The 24017-nt window shown below is 32.0% G+C and overlaps 2 protein-coding genes and 1 long non-coding RNA gene across 3 annotated transcripts; 2 read left to right on the forward strand and 1 right to left on the reverse strand.

Annotated features, from left to right (window-relative positions):
• The first annotated feature begins 1339 nt into the window (after positions 1-1339).
• LOC112736361 (uncharacterized) lies at positions 1340-4748 on the forward strand. Its single transcript, XR_011869277.1, has 2 exons — positions 1340-1598; positions 3131-4748. It is a non-coding gene; the product is annotated as an uncharacterized lncRNA (long non-coding RNA).
• Positions 3899-11750, reverse strand: LOC112736362 (protein transport protein SEC23 D). The gene is made up of 14 exons (XM_025785777.3): positions 11246-11750; positions 11070-11135; positions 9987-10040; positions 9724-9896; positions 9430-9616; positions 9164-9309; positions 8937-9091; positions 8417-8498; positions 8222-8337; positions 6941-7039; positions 6100-6223; positions 5568-5845; positions 4534-4748; positions 3899-4435 (listed from the first exon to the last, which is right to left on the reverse strand). Exons 1-14 carry the CDS (start codon positions 11574-11576, stop codon positions 4224-4226), a joined length of 2238 nt encoding a protein of 745 aa, XP_025641562.1. The 5' UTR covers positions 11577-11750; the 3' UTR covers positions 3899-4223.
• A 4830-nt stretch (positions 11751-16580) lies between these two features.
• Positions 16581-17319, forward strand: LOC112736145 (uncharacterized). The gene has a single exon (XM_025785481.2). The coding sequence runs from the start codon at positions 16634-16636 to the stop codon at positions 17186-17188; it is 555 nt and encodes a 184-aa protein (XP_025641266.2). The 5' UTR covers positions 16581-16633; the 3' UTR covers positions 17189-17319.
• The last annotated feature ends 6698 nt before the right edge of the window (positions 17320-24017 follow it).

Consider the following 24017-nt stretch of genomic DNA (forward strand, 5'->3'; position numbering starts at 1 on the left):
ATTAAAAAAATTATTTAAGTGATTAATTTTTGTTATTTTCAATATATATACATCTTTATAATAAATATTATTTTGACACCAGTATTTTCTTAACAATTATACATATATTTTCTTTGTTTTGTTAATTAAAAATAATTTAACTATGTGATTAATTAATTATAAATATATTGTTGTACAGGTATAAAAATATTTAGTATATAAGTAATATTTTTTATGTATTTGTATTTTAATTAATATAATTATTTTTCTTTCATCATTAAAATAGAAACCTCTTTAAAATGATATACAATTTATTATATTTGTTGTTTGTGTGATTAGAATATAAACTATTTTGATTAAAGTTTTACTTTTTTTAGATAGTATAACAGGAACTATGTAACCATATTTATTTAAATACTCAAACACAGACTTTTATATTTAAGTGAAGTTTACTAATATAAACTAAAAATAACAAAATTATTTTAACTTTTATAAGTATAGAATAAAATAGTTTTGTACACTACATAATAAATTTTTATATATGAAAACTTTTTTTAAGTTAAAAATAATAACTATTAATATTAATAGTTTAGTATCAATAAATTTTTATAATAAAATAATATTTTACACTAGTCAGTATAACACTAGTGAGTATTTTTATTGGTGTGGGCAAAAACGACGTAGTGTATTCGTGTTCCTGGAGGTCCAGGGGAACGCCAATAAGGAAGCGCTCTGCGCCGGAGAGTGTGCATGGAAGGTCAACATCTATATCTATCCATGCTCATCCCTCCAAATTAAGACTTGTTTAGGTGAATTAAAAAATAAAAATAATTTAATATTAAAAATATTATTTATTTATTAATTATATTTTAATACAATAATATAAAAATATTTATTTATTTTTTATTATATTAAAATATATTTTTTAAAAAATACAAATTATAATTTTTTTTTATTAAAAATTTATTAAATATATTAAAAAAAACATTTTTTTAACAATATGTTGGCACCTAAACAAATTCTTAAACACTCATCGTTAATGGCTATTTTTTTTCCTAAATAATTTCTACAAAGATATCCTTATTATTACCCCCTTCTTATTGGTACTTTTCATAATTAAAAAAGTTGTAGTAAATATTTACATTAGTCTTTTAAACTTTATCGGTGAATTAGTCCTTTAAATTTCTATTGAATTAAATTATTAATTCCTAAATCTGTCTGAAAGATGTAAATTTTGGGGACATATCTAAAGATATATCGTGTATGATATTGAGGTTTTTTTTTTTTTTTTTTTTTTTTGGTGAGCGCATGATATTGATTTTATTCAAAAGAAGAAGCGTACGCAACTTTTATTTATTTTGATGAATTGTGAAAATTACGTTGCTCGAAATCAAAGAAAAGTATCAGGAATCCAAAATATGTAAAGAGAAGCTAGTTTGAGATATAGGTTCCATATAGAATTAGGACTAGCAGATATCGCATGTAATTAATTACAATGGGAAACTTCTTCTTCAAGCTCGACAAGCACGCTCTCTTATTGATCTTCTATCTTGTTCTCTTTTATCTTGATCTTCCTCTTCCGGTCAACTCACAGCACCAAAGAAATTCTTCACATGCAGGTACTCATCATCATCATTCATCTTCAATTCCTCTTTAAAAATAACTACTTTATTTCTCTCGATTTTGCTTTCACTAATTTAACATATGAAAGATTCAGCTACCCACAACAAGATTCCTAAAAAATGTTACCGATTAAACAATCTTTAAATGATTTGAAAATACGATAAAAATAATCAATAAATATTATATTTTTTATAAATGACAAAAAATTTTTATATTTAATAAACTACTTATTTTTTAATTCGAATTTTGTGACAATATTAAATATTTAAAAGGTGCACAAAAAATTTAGAACAAAATTTGAAACTTTTTATTTTTAATATGATGAAAAGAATGGTGTATACCTGAATTATGGGGGTGTATGGTGATTTACTGGCGTATGATGGTTGTCCAAGAAAAATCGAACCGTCCGATTAGAGGTACTGAAAACTCTGGATCCAATTTGTGTACTGGGAAAAAACACTGGGTCCGATTTGTGTACTGGCAGAAAACCCTGAGTCCGATTTTAGAAAACATTGGGTCCGATTTGTACCCCTCTCTCTCTCCAATGAAATCGGACTCTCCGATTTGTGTACTTTTCACAGTTTTAAAAAACACAGAAAATTACAATGTTAAAGTATATCACCACTCCTACTTCCATAACAAAAAAAATTAGTCCAAAATTTGATCTCTAAATTTTTTTTTATTTAAAAAAATGTGGTTATTCATAATAATTTGCTTAAAAAAATTACTTAATATAAAATTACTAAATTTTAAAGATGAAAAGATATTATTTTTCTAATAATGATTACAAAAATTTGCATCAAAATTTAATTTTTAAAAGGTTTTTTTTAGAATATATATTTATTACTAGTTTTTTTTGTCAAATTTTTTAATCTTTCAAAGATTTATTTATCGTTAACATCTTTTAAAATTATTTTTGTCAGCGTGATAAATTTTCGAAAATTTTCGAGTATTATTTTAGTAGATTATTCTATTTTTAATTTGTGGGTAATCTAAACTTCATTCCCAACCAAACGGAAACTACTTCAAAATTTTTTAGTACTATTATTTACTAATTTGTTAAAACCGTACTAAATATATATTAAAATTAATTATTAGAAAGATAAAATATTTATTAAAAATAAATCTAATAACATATATAATAACTAATTCTAGTATATACGTAGTATTTTTAAATTTTCTATTCCCATTATTCTTTTGATAATTGTATATCTTTGTATGGGTCTTTAAATAAAAGTCCTTATTATTTTTTTTTTTATTTAAAACAAAAAACAGATGTGAAAGGAGAGTTCTGCACTTCTGCTTCATTACCCTACCTACATTATTCCCCTTTTATTAATTTCCTATGCCAGCAATATATATTCTTAACTTAAAGCATAGCAAAGATTTCTATTTTTCATATAAATAATTAAAAAAATGTAGATATTTATTATTGTTGTTGTTGTTGCAGTTTTCCTATTAAAAATTAACAATATAAGCCACAATAAATAAAAATTAAAGTCATGTTTGGTATGATAACATGTTACAGCTGATTCAGAAACAATAATAAAAGCAAGTGCAATAGTATCAGTGGATAGGAGGGGTGGCGGTGGCGGTCACGGAGGTGGCGGTCACGGAGGTGGCGGTCATGGAGTTGGCGGCCATTCCGGCAGTGATGGGCACGGGAGTAGCAAGGGAATGAATGGTGATCATAGTAATTTGCCCATTCCTTTATATGGCGCAGCTGCAGGTAGTGCTGGTTACCGCAACAACGACCATCATCATGGTACAAGTAATGGTATTTTGAATTCTGTTTATTTTTACCATTATTTTCTTTTGTTTATTCCAATTGTTACATTGTTCGAAATCTCAAAATTGCATATAAATTCTAATTAATTAAGTATGGCACACATCATCATTGAATGGTAGCGTAAGAGATGTAATTTTTAATAAGACGACCAGTTTTTGGTTGAGAAAGCTCTCACATTCATTGGGAGTAATTATTTTCTTGTTAGGGTTGTCCACCAACTACGACGTCAAAGAAAAAATTACTAAGATTTATTTATATTAAAGTTTTAAAATATTTATCTTATTTTTTTATTAGATACTAATATTATGGAAAAAATTTCAAATATCTTTAAGTAATTTTTAACCGTTAATCTTAATAACGGTTACACTATTATGATGTAATGATGTATTGTACCTCTCCTAGCGTTAGGTAGCAGCTACCACCTGTTGCTTGGACAAGCAATCTAAATAAAAGTCCCTTGTGTATGTTTTGTCAAATTTTTTTAAGAAAATTCTTCTAACATGAATAGACTGGTAAGGTGAGTGATGTTTTTATCATCTTAAATTAAGATAACAAAATTTATACATAAAATGCTTTGAATGCAACGAAAACCTTCACAAATGACTGAATGAGGTAACGTACATCGACTAAATGACTGGCATCTTTTTGAAGGATGTTGAAAAGAGTTAACCGAAGATATATGGGGGAAGTACAAGTACAACAAAGGCAATCACAACCAGCTTGATTCCATGGCCGATTCTTAACTGTTTAACCCATCCTTACAAATGGAGGCACCCTAAATGTACACGTTCCCTAATTATCCATAAACAGAGACCGTAGCCCAGAAGGAACTCTATTTCATGAACTCTAGAACTTTCTGAGTAATATCTTCAAGGAAGGAAACAAAGCCCATTACACTTGTAAGCCCACTTCCATCAACATCCTGCTCCTCAATTAGAAAGTTTTCGAAAACTGAGGCGTCATCCAGCCCTCCTCGAATAAAAATGAGCTTGGGAGTGATGCATCTCTCTTGCTTCAATTTGTTGATTGTAATCCTTAACAAACCTGACAATGTATTTTGCATAAGATTTAGGCAGAACAGGTATGACATACTTCTACCAACTAAACCCAAGATAGCAGAAGAAAAAGTAGAGAAGGCTTACAATCATGGGGTGGAGGAAAAGGAAGTGAGGGGTCTGCAGTGGAAGAATAAAACACCACCAGAATTGTGAATGCATCAAGGAAAAATATTGGACTGCCACTGGTAATCAGCGCGGCACGACTCAATGAATGGCGAGGATATGCTTGTTTATCTGGAGTAGCGAATGATGTCAACACTGGATAGACAGCACGATGAAGGGAACTCGGTTCAAGCACACTACAACACGAATGAAATTGAATCGTATAATCAAATTCTTGAGTAGAAGTTCAACCTAGAATACAACACTACCAATATGCTGCGAAAGCAGTGCAACATTATTAGATACTAATTTTAGAGCAGCTAACTCTGGTAAAGAACATACTCATTTTACTCGTAAAAATCAAGACAAGGAAAATAAATTTATAACTGTATAACGATTTGACCTAGTACAGTACAAAAAGGAAAAATAATGTCCTAAATGACCTATTTTCTAAATAACATGTACAACACACTGTTCTATGCTCATAATGCACTGGCTGTCATTTTATTTAATAAAGAAGAGAGTCAACTACCAAAAATGCCCTCCAAAAATTGATTCACCAATAAACAAACTCCCAAAAATTGAAAAGAGCAAAATACCCACAAAAAATCTTGAAAACGTGTGCCTTGACATAAAGTATATACTAAGGGAAGCTTACTTTATGTCAGGATACTTTTATCACATTTAAATATTTTAAAAGTTTTTTTGTCGTTTAAATCTTTCAGGATATTTTTGTTAGGTACTAAATGTTTAGTGGGTGTTTTTTGGTGGTTTACTCTAAAAAAAAAAACCAAGTGCTACGATTTAGATTCTTAGGTATACAATTCTATTTTCATTTCTTATAAAAGAAAGACGCCTTTCTTGTTTTTTGCACATAAATGGTTATATTTCTAATAAATATTAATAAAAGCTCATTTAGCTCTATGTTGGTCAGCTAATATGTCTAACCTCACCCAGCAAAAAATTGGCACAATTATTCAAAGTCCATTGTTCAAATAAATCTGAAGACCAATCACCTGAACAGGCATTGAAGATAGATGCGATAGTCGGGGTGAACACCTTCTTCGTGAAAACGGAGAAGAGGATTTCGAAGGAGAGCAAAAATTAGGCGAGGTAGAGGCTGAAGTTGAGGACACTGGGAGAATGCAACATCTATCTGAGATCTTATGGAAAGTCCACTATTGTACTGAACCAGTTTAAGAGCATCATTGTATTGAGCTATGAGGATCACTAGCCATTCTTGAAGCAGAACCCTTCCCTCCCGAACACCTTCATCCAAAGAGGCTAATATAACCTGCAGAATACCATATAATAAGTTGCCCAAGAAAACTATATTTTAGAAAGAAAATAGAAGACTCAAAAAATCAATCAAGAAAACAGAGAAAAGACCGGAGAAAAATATTACTATAATTCTATATATGTAGCAGGAGTTCATATATTTATAAAACACTAGAAAAAGCATAACATCCACAGAAGTAGCTCTGAAGTGTGAAGCACAAAAATAAACATCACACCAAAGGAAATAGATTAGATGATTTTGCAATTCACCTTATGAACAAGCAACGATAGCACAACTTCAGGATCACAGCTGTCATAAAGTTCATTAATGTTCTCAGCAACACCAAACTGCAACGTGCGGATCCTAAGCCGGCGTTTGAGAGAATGTATGGTTCTGTGTCATTAATCAACACAACAAATTAAGCACAAAAAGGCCTTGAATCATTCCGTAAATAATTTTGAGATGTTGGCAGAAAATGAGAATTTCGAACACAATTATCAAGAAATTGAGGGACTCAGGGTATGCCCAAACAATATCAATAAAGCAAATGGAACTAACATTTTAAATAAATTAGAAAAAAAATGCCCCATCCGAAATAGAAATCACAGGAAAAGAGAACAAGGAATATTCCCTAGGAAATATGTTGAAATGTTAACAAAAATAGACTTTTCAAGAATATTCCCTAAGAAGACGATGATGATGATGAAAAAGGTAAAGTCCTATGTTCAACTTATAATTTGTAGTTTGTGGAGATTAAATAAACGAGAGTTAAAGAAAGATGCCTTGGTAAGAAATCCCATGATCCATCTTCAACCAACAAATACTTAAGTTGAACAAAAGAAGAAAAGCTAGAAACTTGGAAGAACATTATTTGTGGCCATTGATGGCAAATAGAAAGTACTTGATACTTAATGACAACAAAGCTTTGCTCCATTAGATAGGCTTAGTGATAATGCATCAAACAGTGCCACAATATTTGTTGTGACATCTAATAGGACTCACTGCATCTAACATGGATAATATAGAAAAACACCCATACCATATATACCATAGGATAATGGGAGAAGATCCATATACAATTCATAAACATCTAATATCTCCTCTCTGTACCTATTTGTAGAAACTCCTGCTAAATTGGAAAGTTCCTTGGGAGGAACTACAACTGAGTACTGAAATGCAATTTGAATTGTAGGAACATCTGACTTGTTTCTGCAAAAAAGATAACATCGAATTGGATCAGAACAGGAAAAGTATCAAAGAAGAACTAAAGCTTAATTGCTAAAATATGACACAAAATTATAAGTTATTGAAATCACATAAGATAATAATGTTACTAAAGATTAAAATTTTCCAGCTACTTTTAGGTTCAAAATTTTCATCTTGCAGTCATAATATACCAACAAGAGTACTTTATACATCATCTAAACCCCTCCAATCAAAAAGAAAGCATCATTTTTCGCAAACAATCTTCATGTGCATGGCTAATCCATTTTTCCCCTTCAGTTACTCCTCTTCTTGGTCTAGTATCACCAGACAAGCTCTAGGGTTTCCTTATTCAGTAGCAATCTGAACCTATTGTCAATACTTAAATACGTGAAGGAAAAAAGGTGAAAATCACACGCACACTCACAAAGTCACAAAGATAGCATGTGTTGGTATGATGATGGTTTCGATTAATCAGATTGTCTTGGTTTACAAAGTTATTTTACTTCTTCAATATTCAACAACACCACCACCTTCTCCCACTAAGAGGAGTTGACTACTTCTACATGATAAAATTGAAGAAAAACAAAGTCATTGTTAAAGCTCTTCAAAGCACAAACTATGAAAAGGTACAGTCTTTCCATTAAGAGAAACTGCTACTTAAACAATCAGTAGTTTATGGACAAACTAATGAATTAGAAGACTAGACGTAGAATGGCCTCATAAAATTCTGAGTAAAAATAACACAGAAAAGTACAAGGCTTACATAACATTTTCACTTTTGAATGCACCTTAAGTAACTATACATTAGAAAAGGAAAAAGTATATTTTATACCCTTAGCGTTTGTATTTAAATTTCAACTTTATGCTTAAGTTTTATTTCATTTCAATTTTACACCAAATGTTTCATAACATTTCAATTTTAGGCTTCTGAAACAGGGCAGGCACAAAATTTTGACCAGCCTTTTTGAAACGTTCTGAAACATTTGGTGTAAAATTGAAACGAAATAAAAATTAACGGGTAAAATTGAAAAGGTTTGAAACATTTGGTGTAAAATTGAACAAAATAAAACTCAAAGGTAAAATTGAAATTTAATTCAAACGCTATGGGTATAAAGTATACTTTTCATGTACAAGCTTTCAAGCTAGTAAAAGTCAGACAATACTGTAACCAGTAATAGTTTATACCTTGAAAATCCAACATTGTTTTCAAACACAAAGTCATAAGCATATGTAGCATAAGAATCACAACATATGATGTGTTGAACATTTTCATACTGTGGATCCGGGAAGAAGTGACCATACTGCAATACAATATCACATTATTCTATAAATATATGCAAAAGATATGAAATATAAATCCATCCATTAGATCACACTTACAGAATTGCCAGGTTTAAATTCAGTTGAAGTTCTCAATCGAAGGACACAACCAAATGCATATGGCCGACTCAGCATTCGGTACCTGCAAGGAGAACAGATCACAATACAGTCACCACTTGATATATATATGTGAAAGCATGTTAAGAAATATCATTAATAGTTGGGGGATACTTGCAACAGTTCTTCAACTGCGTTTAATTTTTTATATTTGAGTTCAAAATTTATTACTTAAGTGAGTTTCCGGGTTGCCAAATTAATTAACCATTTTGAAAAAGAAACAGCTAAAGCAATAAACATATATTTCAATGTTATTAACATACAATTAGCTCTATAGTCAATTTAAATCTAATTTGACTAAGAAGAAAGTTGTCACAATATCACCGATTTTAGACTGTATTGTGGACACAGGAAAATAGTCAACAGCCAATACTGAACACCTATCTCCTACAGATATAAATCAGGCAACTGCAATGGTTTTACCCATAAAGCATGTCTTGGAAAGTTATGAAATGAGACTTACATGTCCTGAGGCAAAGTTGAATCCTCAGTACTTGTATACAAAAATAAGGAACCACCACTTTCAATACTCAGAAATTTCAGGGAAGCCAAATCTGTGTACTCATTTGTTACCGCAAATATGTCCACACAGACACCTGCTTGAACAGCAACAGCAGCCTGTAATATGTCAACTTTTTCACTTCTAAAAACATGAAAGGTAAAAGTAAAAAAATAACATAAGTTAAATACCAGATCTTTATAAAATGGTGTCTGCTCTGGGAGTAAAGCACGATCTGCATCCTCTCCTTTGCTTGCATACTGCTCACCATACCGTCTTGTATCCAACAGTCCAGCTCCATAATCAGGGGGACCAGACAAGAAAGCAAAGATTCTAGCTGCAGTACTCAATGGAAATAACATCTGCTTGAAGCTTAAGCATGCAAAATTGACATTAAAGAAATCAAACATCAACCTTGTAAACAGCATCTGAGTTTTGTAGTTAAAATCATTCAAACCTAAAGCAAACGTGTTTCCATATTCGGATCCAAGGTAATTGCAGAGGGCTTCCATTGCCACCCCAAAACCGCGCCCACCTATCAGAACACCATCCAGTGATTGACCAGCTGCCGTGGTTCTCTCCCATGAAGTCGTAGGTCTTAGTGTTTCAAGCGCAGATGCAATATGGTCCTTACAGGTGTCCACCTGAAAAAAAAGGCTTTTAGGTCGAACAGAATTTCCCATATAAAGTGATCTTTTGTGCTTCAACGTGAAAACAGTAATCCTAAAAAAATTGCATATGGTTAACATACAGGAGCCAGAAACTGTAACAAAGGCATGACATCATCAAGCCCAATTGGTAAAGTTCCCTCTGCATCAGGAGGGATGAACACATTTTTTACAACAGGAATAGGACCTTGAATATCATACAATCCTAGTTTGTGGCTGAAGGTAGCAAGCCCAAAAAGTGAACCAGGAGCAAGAGCTGTAGTAGAACACATGGAAAAGAAAATTAAAAGAAACCATAAAAAAATTACCATATACAAAGAACTGTTTAGTTGGATTAACATATTACCTTCCAAAGCTGCCAGCAGTGCACTTTTAGTCAGCTCCAAAAACTCCTCTGAAGCTGCAGTAAAACCCAGAATATTTTCCAAGTTATAAATAACAATATCAAGAAGATTCATCTGCATATTAGTAAATAATCAAAAAACAAGTGTAACAATAACAACAAGGCTTTGTTCCACAGGGTTAAATCCATTATATGGATCCAACATTATATTGTAAACCATGTCTATTCAAACCATTAAAATTAAAATATTTGTAGTGGTCTCGTCTCTAGTGCTTCTTAGTCTCCTTCTAATTCTATCAATAGGGTTAACTCAGTATAATTGACTCTCCTATAATTGACTCTCCTTAGTATATGGATCTTTAAAGAAAAAAAGTATATAATCGAGAGTATCAAAGGGAAGCTTTCTGGACTTGATAGCATGATCACAGCATCCTTCTACATAGAATCAAATGTCAGGGCAAAAGTAACTAAGTGAGAGAAAGCAAAAGGAGGAAATGATCAAATAATTGCAATTACTGCTGTGATGGAATTTTCGTTCACATTCGACAGAAGTAAGGCCACAAATCACTGGTTGATCACAGTTCACAGTTTGAAATGCTATATCAGTATAACTAGTAGCAAATTTGTCTTGAACAACCAGGGAAGCATTGTACACAACCGTTACCAATTTGCCATAATTCACATCTAGACTCATAAATGTCATGTCATTCCAAACCATGGTCTCCCTTCAGCCTCGACCCTTAAGGAAGCAAAGGCAGAAACTGGAACCAAGTTCACAAATGCGCCAAATAATCATTGGGGGAATTCATTTCTTGCACCCAAAAGCAGCTGCAGCATGAATGAACTTCACACAGACCTCTCTCACACACGTCAAAAACAATGAACCAGCTAAAAGGAAACGCAAAAGTTGCATTCCAAAAAACAAAATGATCTCTCTTTCTCTCTTTCTCACTGCGAAACCCCTAACTGACTAACCTCACCGAACTAAGGAAATTATGTGTGTGTGTGTGAGAGAGAGAGAGAGAAAGAGAACGAGGGAGAGAAGAAAGGAGGAAGAATTGTTCAGTTCAAACAGATAAATCTTACAGGACAAGTCAACGGCAGCAACATAGACAGGACGGGCTTGCATTGCCGCTTCCTCCGACGATCCATCTAAGCCAATTCAAATTAAAAAAGAAGTCATAATAACAAAAGACAGAAAATGGATAGGAAACCTGTACAACTTCAGTTGAAGAAGCAAAGCATCGATTCAAGGGAATTACCTAATGGCAACTCAAGATCTACGAAGGAAGAGCACATCTCGGCGCAGGACTTGGGGAGTGAGTAGCGCTCGACAGCGGCGGAGGAGAGGCCATTGAGGGTGCCGCAGAGAGAACATGACCACGCCCACTGCTCCAGCTCGCAGTACGTGTTGAAGTACGCCCAACAGTTCTCGCACCGAGGTAGGATGTCGCCGCCCGATCCGAACGCCGGAGAATTGCCGTTCTCGTCGACGGCGGCGAATGGCGTCACGGTGACTCCCCAGAGGAGGCCAGATCCTTCGCGTGCGTCTGTGTCGACGGGGAATCGCGAGACTGTGGCTCTCACCGCCATGGTCGTCGAGGATGGAGCGAGTTCGAACTGTGTTGACACGGATTCGAGTGACCGAGTTCGAAACAGTAGTAGGTGAGTGTCTGAGTGATGTGTGCGTCACTACCCGCGTTTAGTGTTTGGGATTTTCGCTTTGGGTTGCTTGTGCCTGCGGTTGCGGCCGATGTAACTAGTCGTGTGAATGTCTCGATGAATTGGAATAAAAATACATTTTTTTTAGAGACCTGCTACACATACAAGTTTTTTTGGCATATAAGTTTATACAAATTAATCTTAATTCAATAAAATTCACTTTTATAATGCAAGAAAGAAAAGAAAGAGTTTGAATTATACAAAATTTATCAATATACATACACCAAAAATTTTTAAACAATACAATATAAATGACTTGTATGAACTTGTATGTATAAATAACTTGTATGTGAAGAATAATTTTTTTTTAGAGTGAATACCTACATTTATTTTTAAGGAGTGCGAAGTTCCTAATAAAAAAAATATTTATTTATTTTGGTTTGTAAAAAATTTTGGACAACACTAATTTTTAATTAAAATTAATTATTTAATTAGTTTCTAACAATTAATTCTATCAATTACTTAGATCTTTTATTCTGTCAATTTTAATATGAGATAAAATAATTCCTAATTTTTATCATATCTCGCATAACCCTAACATTCATATTCTCATTCTTCGCCTTCATGGTCTTCTTTTCTATTTTTTCTTTCCTCCTCTTTAACTCCAAGATCAAATCATGGTTTAACTGCCACGTGTGTCGTACCTACCTCAACATGTCATAAACCACGCACTTCCTAAATTTTTGTGATTGGTACACCCACCTACTTTGCACTTCACTCACTAGAAACATCCACCTCCACGTCCTCGATAAAAACATCACATCCAACCTCCCGATAACGTCCACCACATCGTTAAGACCAAGTTCTACAACTACCCCAACAGCACGTCTTTCTCTATTTTTCGTCAAGCAATATAGATTGTTAGACATTAGATATCATGAGAAAAATTCTCCTTTTATATCATGAGAAAATTCTCCTTTGATATCATATGCAAATTCTCATTTGAAATGGACCTTGAGTGCTTCATTCCTTCTCTTTCGGAGTCCAACATGGAAGACGGCGTCAGCCTCGCATCTAAGCTATCAGTACAACGAGCAATGTCGCTGTCACCGCTCATATGAAAACTGAAGCGATTATTGAATATTGGTTCGGAGAAGAAGGTGAAGGAAGCGATCGGAGTGGTAGACAATGTGGCCATGGAGATGATAAGACAGAGGATGAGGGAGATGGTGACGACGACGGATCTTAACAAATCGGATTTGCTGTCTAGATTCACGGGATCCATCAAAGACGGTAAGTACTCAAGAAACATAGTCATTAGTTTCCTGAGTATAAATTGGTTGAAAACAAGTTGAAGATTTGTCTTCTTGTGAATAATGAAGTTGCAGTATTAGACTGTTAGGGTTATACGAGATATGATAGAAATTGGGGGAGAACAATGTTATTTCCGAACAGAGAGTCAATAACCATTTTATTTTCTGTTAGAGTTGTCAAAGACTATTTTGTCCTCCGTCAGAGTTGATGAAGTAAAGGACCTAAGTGACTGACGAAGTTAATTGTTAGGAACCAATCGAATAATTAATTTTAGTTGAGACTAAAGTGTTTAGTCCGAAATTCATTGAGAACCAAAATAGATAAATACTCTAAAAAAAATATTCATTTAAGTTTTTAATATTTAATTTTGTAAAATTGGTTAATTTTTTATCAATGATTTTTTTCAGGACATACTTATATGATACGTTAATCAATAATATATTTTTTATTTAATTTTTATAAGTAAAAATAATTTAAAATTTACTAATATTTTTTAATTATACATAATAAATTTAGTCAATGTATTTAAAAAAATAATAACAAAATAACTATACGGTCTTGACAATTATTTTTAAAAGACAATGAAATTCTATAAAAAAAAAAATTTCAGTTCTAGTTGGCTCTTAACAGATAAATCAACAATTTAATATGCGTGTAGATTAATTCTGTTAATACATAAAAAATATTAGTAGAACCAGTCTCAAAAAATAAATATCAAAGGCTGTAAAGAGTATTTTTTTTATTGAGGATCTCATTATTTTTCTAGATAACTGTCAAGGACATTTTAATTTTTTTTTCCTTTCTTTTTTGTTGAGTATGGAGACTATTTTTTTAAAAATGAAAAAATATTGGGTTTTTTTTAATATGAATATTAATTTTTTTTTTAACTTTGATTAATAAATTTGAAGGTGAGATTTGAGGGATAATAAAAATTAAAATTGTTAAAAAAAATTTATCTTTAAATTTTATGAAGACAACAATATTAAAATTTAATGGAACACAAATTACATGGTTTGATTTGTGTTAAAATTTAAAGAAACGCAAATTTAAGAGTCAAATTTACATATTTAAAAAGTCGAAATTATAAATTTAAGGGTTAAATTTGTATATCCCAAATCTAACTATCTGATCGATACCGATTTTATATTACGGTAAAACATATCAAATCCCAATAAAACTCAAAAATATTATTATTAGCGGCCCAATATTAACATTAAAAAGCAGGATATAGATACACGTAGATGAATTTTATTTATTCTTTGAATAAATAATAGAGACAAAAATATGTTTAAATAATTTTAAATAATTTGATACACTTAAAAAAATATTTTAGAAAAATAAAAACTTTTTAAATAATCTTTGACAACAAGCTATTTTAAAATTTGTAAATATATTTTTATTTTCTCTATTACTATAGCCAATAAATAACTTGTGAACGAGATCTTCATTTGAACATTTTTTACATTTTCACAGCTTACACTAATAATTCTTAAAGAATATCTTTTGATTACGACTTTAACTAATCAAATATTGCACTCTATAAATATTAACTGACTAAGCAAATAGACTGAAATTTAGATTTCGAAGTTGGTGTTAATTTCTTCTAATATTTTTAATAAATATGTCTTAGGATTTAGAAAGATTAAAATAAATTGTTTTGGCAGATGCTTCAAGTTAGATGATCATAAATTTTGTTAGATTTGAATAATTTCTGGTTAGATTATAATATTTTAGTAATATAGTTTACTTATTTCAATAAGAGGAGTGTTAAGGGTCAGTAATTTTTGTGATTTGTAGTCATCAAATAGCTATTAATGATGATTTTAATGGTATGAAATTGGTGTGAAATTTCGGTTCACTTTTTTTTGTTGGTTACATACCAGCTAGAATTTGATAAAATTGCTGATTCAGTATACTTTTCCTTTCAATAATATGCTCCTATCATTTATTAGGGAGGTAAGGTCTGATTATGCTACATAATTTAAGAATCTTGTCTTTGGCAATTCTCATATATGATATATCTGTATTTGTTGAGTGGTGAAAGTTTGAGACTCATGCTTTTCACTTACCGTGCAGTGAATATGCCATCATACCACAAGAATGACATGTCATCTCGGTAACAAATAGGTGTAAGGTCTCCCAAAGTTACGTCTATGCAGATAAAAATTTACTAACATCTAAAATACTCATAAAAACAAAATACCAACATCTAAAATAATTTATCATGAAGTAAAAGCTCTAAAACACATGCTGGAAACCTAGAAAGTGTGATTCTATAAATTTACCAACATTCAGTATTTTTTCTAAGTGCCACACAAAAATTCCACAAATAATTTGATGAGGATTATTTAACATTAATGATATTTTAGCTGACCAGACTCTACATTTATATACGCTGTATTTTTTTTAATACTATAATTCTTCACTGCAATATGAACAATTTTTTTACTCCCAAATCTGTGGCAACATAGAATTTGACACCACCATTTATATTATAATCATCACAACCTCTAATGTTAAAAAAATCATCATCATCCATTACATCAAGATGTAAAGTGTGATCATGACTAAAAACAGTTGATACATCTGAAATAGACAACTGTGTTAATAGTAGAAATCAAGCCTTTTCACCAATTAAGATCTTTGCACAAACTCATCAGAAACATCACTGTTGCTAGATGATTCACTTGCAGCAACATAATCTTCATCCGAATAAAGTTTTTCGTCTACATAATCAACCGATGCTGCGTACTATAATGTAGGAGTGGTTAGTAATAGAAGATGTAGAAAACCTATCTCAGCCTCTAATATTGCGAATCTTAGCATACAATTCCATCACTTGTTAAGTCGTAAATCTTTCTATGTACATCAAACATTATTCGCATATGTTCATTGCATCTAATCTAAAATATGTGATAATAGAATTGTTGGTTCTTCTAATACCGACAAAAATCTGTATCCAATATTGTGAATCTCCTTAAGACCAATTGTCCACGTATTCATCCATTTAAAATTTTTCAAAATAGCCAAAAAGTTCACACAGCATGTGCGTATAAATACAGGAGAAGTATATCCAAATACATCTCCATATTCACCATTTCTTATGCCACTATTTGGATAAACACTAAAAAAAATAAGCTCACCCATCACCACTAGTCATTTGTAAGTAAAGCTAAGAATAAGAGAAGAGTTTGAATCGATTAATTATTTCATTATTTGTAATAGTGTGCAGGGAATGGGTTTCCTACTATAAATGAAAAACTTTTGAATACTATATCATTTACAGAATACTCGAGAAAAAAAAATTATATATCCTAAATTGTAAATGATTTTTTTTGTGAAATACACATATCATATTTGTAAACAAGATTTTTTTTAATTAATTTATTATACATATATTTTTACAATATATATATATATATATATATATATATATATATATATATATATATATATATTACTCGCATTATAAATTGGGTATATAATAATCCACAAAAAATGTAAATATTTTTTAGATTATATATATTTTTTATAAATAAAATATTTATTTTATTTTAAAATTCTTAATTCTTTAATTAAAAAAAACAAGGAAGAGCATTATTAAAATTTAAAAGACAAAAACCCATCTCCGTTCTTTCTACTTCATCATTCTCTCCGATAAAACAATCCAATCTATGGACAAAAAGGTCAAGTGGAGCTGGACCTCCGCCCTTATCGGAGCGGCATCAGCGGTGGCAGCCACGGCGGTGCTCTCAGCGAAGCCCAAGGACCCCACCTTCCACCTTATCTCCATCAACTTCACATCTTTCAAGCTCAACCTTCCAACCATCCTCGATGCAGAACTAGTCCTCACAGTCCATGTCACCAACCCCAACATCGCACCCATTCACTACTCCTCCACCGCCATGTCCATATTCTACCAGGGATCCCTCCTCGGCTCGGCCGCTGTAGCTGCCGGCTCCCAGCCCCCACGCTCCTGCCAGCTCCTCCGCCTCCCTGCGCGCCTCCGCGGCCTGGAGCTCGCCCAGCACGCCAAGTGCTTTGTCGCTGACGTGGCCAGGCGGGAGATGGTGCTTGACGCCGCCGTGGATATCAGCGGCACCGCCAGGGTGCTTTGGTGGGACCACAATTTTAAGGTGCACGTTGACAGCCACGTTACCGTCGATCCTGTGTTCCTTGATGTCATTGATCAGGAAAATACTTCGGAACTTGAACTTTTTGCCGCTTAATTAGTGAAACTGAATAATGAGCCAGTAATCAGTGATGGAATTTGGGAATGTACTCCAAACAATGGAGAGGAAAATTGTTATTTTTGGGAATTGGTGATAATCAAAGCTTTCAATCGTTTTATTTTTTCTTCCATTTTAGTTTTTTTTTTTTAAATTCACTTTAGCCTATTTTGATATTAATTCTTCTTTTCGTTCAATATCAACTAGTTGACTAGTTCCAACTCTAGTTTTAACTGTGAATGTGATAAATAAGATTATTGTTGTCTTGTTGAAGGCGTATAGGGTTGCCATGTATAGTTGTATACACTATACAGTGTAATTGTGTAACAGTGGCATTAGTGCAGAGAAGCAAACTGTAGCGTTATTAGCTTTTATTAAAGTTTTAAACTCTTGAACTGGTTTTTAAAATTGAATCAGTGTAAAACAAACAGGCAACAGCTATTGAGGGTACAATAAAGTGACAAACCCCTAAAACTGGGTTCATAAAAACGAGAAGAGTAGAGTGACAAATAAACTCCTGAAAATTTTATACTTCGAATATATTAGTTTTTAAAGAAAAAAATATTAATAAAGTCTTCTAAGATTGGACACATTATCTTTAAATTAATCTTTATGATTAAGGTAGAAGGTCTAAATTTAAACTAATTTATCCATGTTTGTTATCTTAAAAAAATTTATTAGTATTTTTTTAAGGACTAATATATCTGAAATGTAAATATTTAGAAATTAAAATTGTTAAAATAAAATAATCAAATTCATAATAAACAAATAAGCAAATTTGTTTATAATAGTATAAAATAATAAAAATATTTGGTATTAAATATTTTTATCGCATTTTAAAATGTTTCGAAAATATTTTTGTCATTGATAAGAATGTGAAATACTTTAGGCTACGTTTGTTTGCTTAGACATGGATACTGGTACATAAACACAGTGATATACATTTATTGTTGTTTGCTTATACACGAATTTTGAATGGACACGGTGGTACATAGAAACATCCAAAATACATAGTTTCAACGTCTCTCCTTAAAGTTGAGACATTGAGACACAACTTTTTTCATTTTTATCTCTAGTTAATTTCAAAAATTCCAGCCTTATCCCTACCTCAACCCTATTCTAACCCCTTTCTCTACTCCCTCTTCCTTTTCCGTCAGTCTTCTACCTCTCTCCAAATTTTTCTCCTCTGCCATAGATTCTGTCACCACCGCCATGGCTCCCTCCTACGACGGTCCTCTCTTTCTCTCTCTCCATTGCTGCACTCTTCTTTGTTGCGTTCTTAAATTTGTGTCTCATCCGCACTCTTCTGTTGTCGCCTTTCTTGGATCTGCGCTACCTCTACATCACTGCTGCCACTCGTCCAGATCTGTTACCCTCGCCGTCCATCCCTCCCGACACAAAGTCACAGCACCGTCCAATCCCCTCGACAAAGCAAGTCAGTGTCGCCATCCAACACTCGTGACCCAGAAAATTGCAGCACCCTCCTCTGCTCCTTCTCTCGCCGTCTCCTTCATCTCTTTCATTCTCCTGTGATTGTTTTTAATTTTGGTTATGATTACTGTGATTATTGTCTCTGTCTTCTCTATCTTTTTCTTTTTATTTTGTTGAGATAAATAGTGATTATTAAAAAAATGATCAATGTTTGTTTGGTAATTATAAATGATGATGAAGATGATAATTCTGATAGTGATAGTGATGATGGTAGTAGATGGTGATGGTGGCTGTAGATGGTGGTAGTTGTAGATACAATGGTGTTATTGGTGAAGATAAATTTGTCATTTTGATAAATTTGTGTATACAGTGTATTGTTATATATAATGTTGCTAAACAAGATAAAAATTTTGTATATGTTCATGTTTATATGCTGTCATATCTTTGTGTCTTTGTCCATTGTTGGTTAAGATAACAAACAAACGAAATCTTAGTTAACGTGTTGTTTAAAAATCTGGAGCGATATTAATTAGTAATTTGTCCAGATAAAGTAATTTATAAAAATCAAGCTATATAGATATGAGAGGCTCCATTTTTTATATATTGGAATAAGGTGTGTGATTTGTATGGATATGGCATTGTCATTTCTGTGTGTTTTACGAACGTATGAGGATTTTTATTTGAGTTGACCAAGATACCCCTTCCTTTCTTGTATGTTTTCCGACATTATCTCTCCTTTTTTTGCAAAATAACCAAATCGCCCCGTGCATTGGGCCTATTTTTCTCCTCTAGCCAAACAGATCAAGCGATTTCGGTTGGTGATATTTTTGTCCTATAATTCAGAAATACACAAAATTGGGTTATTCTTGGGTATTTCATCAAATTCAAACCTATATTAAAATTGCACCATAAGGTCACGAGTTTTTTAATTTTGATATGGAGTGATTGTTGGTGTATAGCATGGTTATGGAGGTATATGGTGTTTCACCGGGCTGTGATGGCTGTGCAGAACAAATCGAACGGACCGATGGGGGAAACTGTAATCGGACGGTACACAAATCGAACCGTCCGATTTGCGTATTGCTTCCACATGGCGCGCATGCAGCTGCTTCCCTGGTTGGCTTCGTTGCATCTATACCCATTCGAGTGTCTTCCCCTTCCCAACAGCCATCACTTTCACTCTCATATCCCTCTCTGCTTACTCCCCAACCCCACAACCTTCTTCATTTTTTACCATTGCTGGACCACAAAACAGCTTAAAAAAATTACATACAATGCCAAGAAGACAAAAAATTAAAAGAAGTGAATCAGTCAGAATTCATATTGTTAATTATCTTAGACATCTAAATTATGTAAGTTTTTATTTTTTAATATTTTTATTTAATAAAAATAATAGTGATAATATTAGATTTTAGTAGCAATATATATTATAATAGCACTAAGTAGAGATTAGTCATGTATGTATGATATTATTACTGTTAGGTGTTAGAAATAGAGATTAAAGTAGAATTAGTTAGTTTTTATGAAGTCTGTGAATAATGTTGATTAATAGTATGTTAGATTTTGATTTGGAATGAAATTTATGATTATTAATTAATATGTTTTGAAATGAATGAGGCTAACCGATTGATAAAATATGTAGATATCATTATTATTATTATTATTCGTTGGAATGAAATTTTAATTAACATATTTTTGTTTTAATTGTATTGTATTAGAAATAGAAATATGAATTTAGGATAGTTTAAGTTAAGTAAAAAAAATGTCAATTTAATAAATTTTTTATGATTATTAATAATTGAATTTAACATAATTTAGTACAATTTAGACAATAAATTAGTAAACATTAAACCTAAAATATAAAGTTAGTATGTTGTTTTATGAATAATAATAATAATAATAATAATAATAATAATAATAATAATAATAATAATAATAATAATAATGATGATGATGATGTTATAGGTTAAAAGAAGAAAAAAAAAATATATATATATATATATATATATATATATATATATATATATATATTAGTTCTATGAATAATTTATCATTACTAAAATTATTCTGGTTATTTAGTTAAGGTTAATTAATTTTTGTTATAAGGTAATAAATATGAATGTAGGATTTTTGTATAACAGATTTACTATATATGTTTGAAATACAATTATACTGGTAGTTATAATGGACATGTAAGGATAATTATATTATTGTTAATATAATTATATTATACTGGTAGTTATAAAGGAAATGTGATATTGTAGGGTTCACGGATGTTGATATATGACCACTTAAAGCCGCCGGATCCGTACAACCAAATTGTTGAAGGGCATTTACGGGAGACTGGTTTTTATCATGTTTCCTAGATTGGAGTCATCCAATGTCAGTCAGCAATGATTAATGCTCTAATCGAGAGATGGCGGCCTGAGACTCACACATTTCATTTTTCGGTTGGTGAGTGTGCTTTGACGTTGGATGATGTGGCGATAATTCTTGATCTGCCGACAAATGGTCATATGACCCGATTGGTATCCACCATCAAATGCCAAAGTATACTGCATATGGAATCCAGTCAAGCCAGTTGGTGTAAGCCTCACCCCGTTTGCGTATGATAAAAAACATATGAACAACTATGAACAACATTCTATTCAATCGTAATTACAATAACAATAGAGTTTATTTTATTCAAACTTACCAATATTGACGATAAGCTTCTGCAAGCAAGGTACCTTGAACTTCCTCAAGAAGCTCGACTCAATATGGCGGATACAAAATATATGGAAAGCTCTAAGAGGAGACCAAGCCCCATTACTACGAGCAATAGCTAACCTGATAGAATCGTGTCGATCAGAGATAAGTCCTACACCATCACATGTCACCACATGTTGACGCAAATTACTTAGAAAAAAGTACCATGCGTTATAAGTCTCTCCCTCCATTATGGCAAATGTAATAGGCATGATATTGTTATTGCTATTTTGTGAGACTGCAACCAACAAACAACCCTTGTATTTTTCATATAAATGAGTCCCGTCCACCTGGACTACCGACTTGCAGTGTCTGAAGGCCTTAATATAAGGGTAATAACTCCAGAAGACTCGATGTAGTACACGGATATCAAGAACCAAATCATCTCCCTGGTACGCAGGCATTGTTTCAAAGTGAAACATTGCTGACGGCTCCTTGTGACACATGGCCTCAAACTATATGGGCAAAGCTTCGTACGATGCTTCCCAACCTCCAAAAATTGACTCCACCGCCTTCTGCTTTGCTAACCATACTTTGCGATAACGGATAGTGTAGTTAAACTTCGACTGTACTTTCGCAATTACTGATTTCACCTTTATAAGATGGGTCAACCTCTACCAACAGCATAATTGCTTCTGCAATTGTCTTGGAATCCAGTTTCGAATGGTCTTGAAAAATAGTAGATCTAGTACAAGTGTGACTACCATTGTACTTCCGTATCTCCCAGTATTACTTCTTCTATATTTTGGTAACGCTGATCAGCCAATCACAACATGCGCCATATTGTGTACATTTAGCATAGAATGTCGTCGATTCCGACTTATACACTCGATAGTCTACACCTCTACGGATGGTATAATCTTTCATTGCCTTGATTATTGCCTCCCTCGAACTGAATTCCATTCCCACCGTAAATTCACCATCCACCACAGCAGGAAGCTCTGATACAATCACACTGCATGATATATATTTTCATAAATAATCATTAAATATATATCATAACAATTAAAATCTCTCTATACATTATAGCTAATAAATTATAAATTATTTATTATGTATACAGTAATAAATCATTTATTATATACACAATTGATAAATACACTTTAATAAATATAATTATAATAGTCTATATTTTAGCTATTTTATCTACACAAAGACCTAGTAAATATAATCCATAATAAATAACTATTAACTAATAAAGTAATCAAATGCTATGATCACAAATTATAATCCACATATAACATATATTACTCATCTGACCTTATTGATCTACAACTTCAAACTATCACACAGCGATAATTCTTTACATACCTGCATTCATATATTGGGAAAATTCCGGTGCATGCATAGCCTCCAAATCCAAATGACCGCATGAAAGAAGGCTCATGAAACGAATGCAGGTTTGCTAGTGCATTTGCAACTTCCACTACATTTGCATTCATAGTGCCGTCAGCTTCATCTTCGTTTTCACCTAGATCAACGATTTCATAGTTACTTTCAAATTCCTCCTCGCTATCACTATTATAATCTTCCAATTCAATATTTCTGTCTGCTTCAGATTGCTCGAGCTCAATATACAACTCGATGCATGACATTCGGTGGCGATTTTCAATATACATTAAAAACATTTCATGCATACTCGCTTCATCCGTCACGTATTTGGTCTAAAATTGAACAAACCCACCAAACACATATAAAATGATACTTGTACAAAATACACGATACTCTCCTAGATATTTGAGAATCTATTTTCTCACAAATCACACTTTTAATTCCTCAAATACCAATGTTAACGAAATAACAACATCTAATGGATTTTCACATACAAATTGAACTTCCTCATATGTTTGTAATAAAATTTGTCCATAACAATATATTTTCAACGTAACTCTATTATCCATAATAATATACGTATTTAAACACTTTCAATCTCACTATTTTTTTTAAAAGAATGAAAGAAGAGGAAGAACATGAGCTGAGATTTGAAACTCACGATAAAGAAGAAGTGGGGAGTTCTGTGAAATTTTGGTTTATGAATACATAAACAATTAAATTAGATGGTCTGACTGCGTGCTACCATTTCAAATTTTTACAGAACACAATGGACCGTTTGATTAGTATTCTCTCGCATTAAAAAAAAATTTACACACTAAAAAATCGGTAGGTCTAATTTCATGCTACCAAAATTTCTGCTTCATATAAATCGGACTGTTTGATTTGTGTTTTTTTTTTTTTTGCAAAAAATTAAACGGTCCAATTTTTTCTCCTCTAAATTTCAAAAAATAACACATTACCACAATGTATATCACCCAAAATTTCATAACCCAATGTAACTCACATGTGTGAATCATATAAAAAAAAATTAACGTAAGGTCACACAGATTTAACGGCAATATGTTTGTCTAGTTAGAAGACGCATTGAGTTCAAATTCTAGTTATAATTAGAAAGTTGATATATAGAACCAATTAAAAAAAAATGTGTATGGGTGTAACTTGACCAAAAAACAAGAAATCCATATTAAAATATAAAAATGTGAATGTGATGTTATGAAATTAGAAATATTTACGGATAAGATTGGTTTAGATTTTGAATAAAATAAAAAATTAAATTGATTAAATTTTAATGGTTTAAATCGGTATAATTTTGTGA

Source organism: Arachis hypogaea, chromosome 13 (genome assembly GCF_003086295.3).
Source record: "Arachis hypogaea cultivar Tifrunner chromosome 13, arahy.Tifrunner.gnm2.J5K5, whole genome shotgun sequence".
NCBI classification, from domain to species: Eukaryota; Viridiplantae; Streptophyta; class Magnoliopsida; order Fabales; family Fabaceae; genus Arachis; species Arachis hypogaea.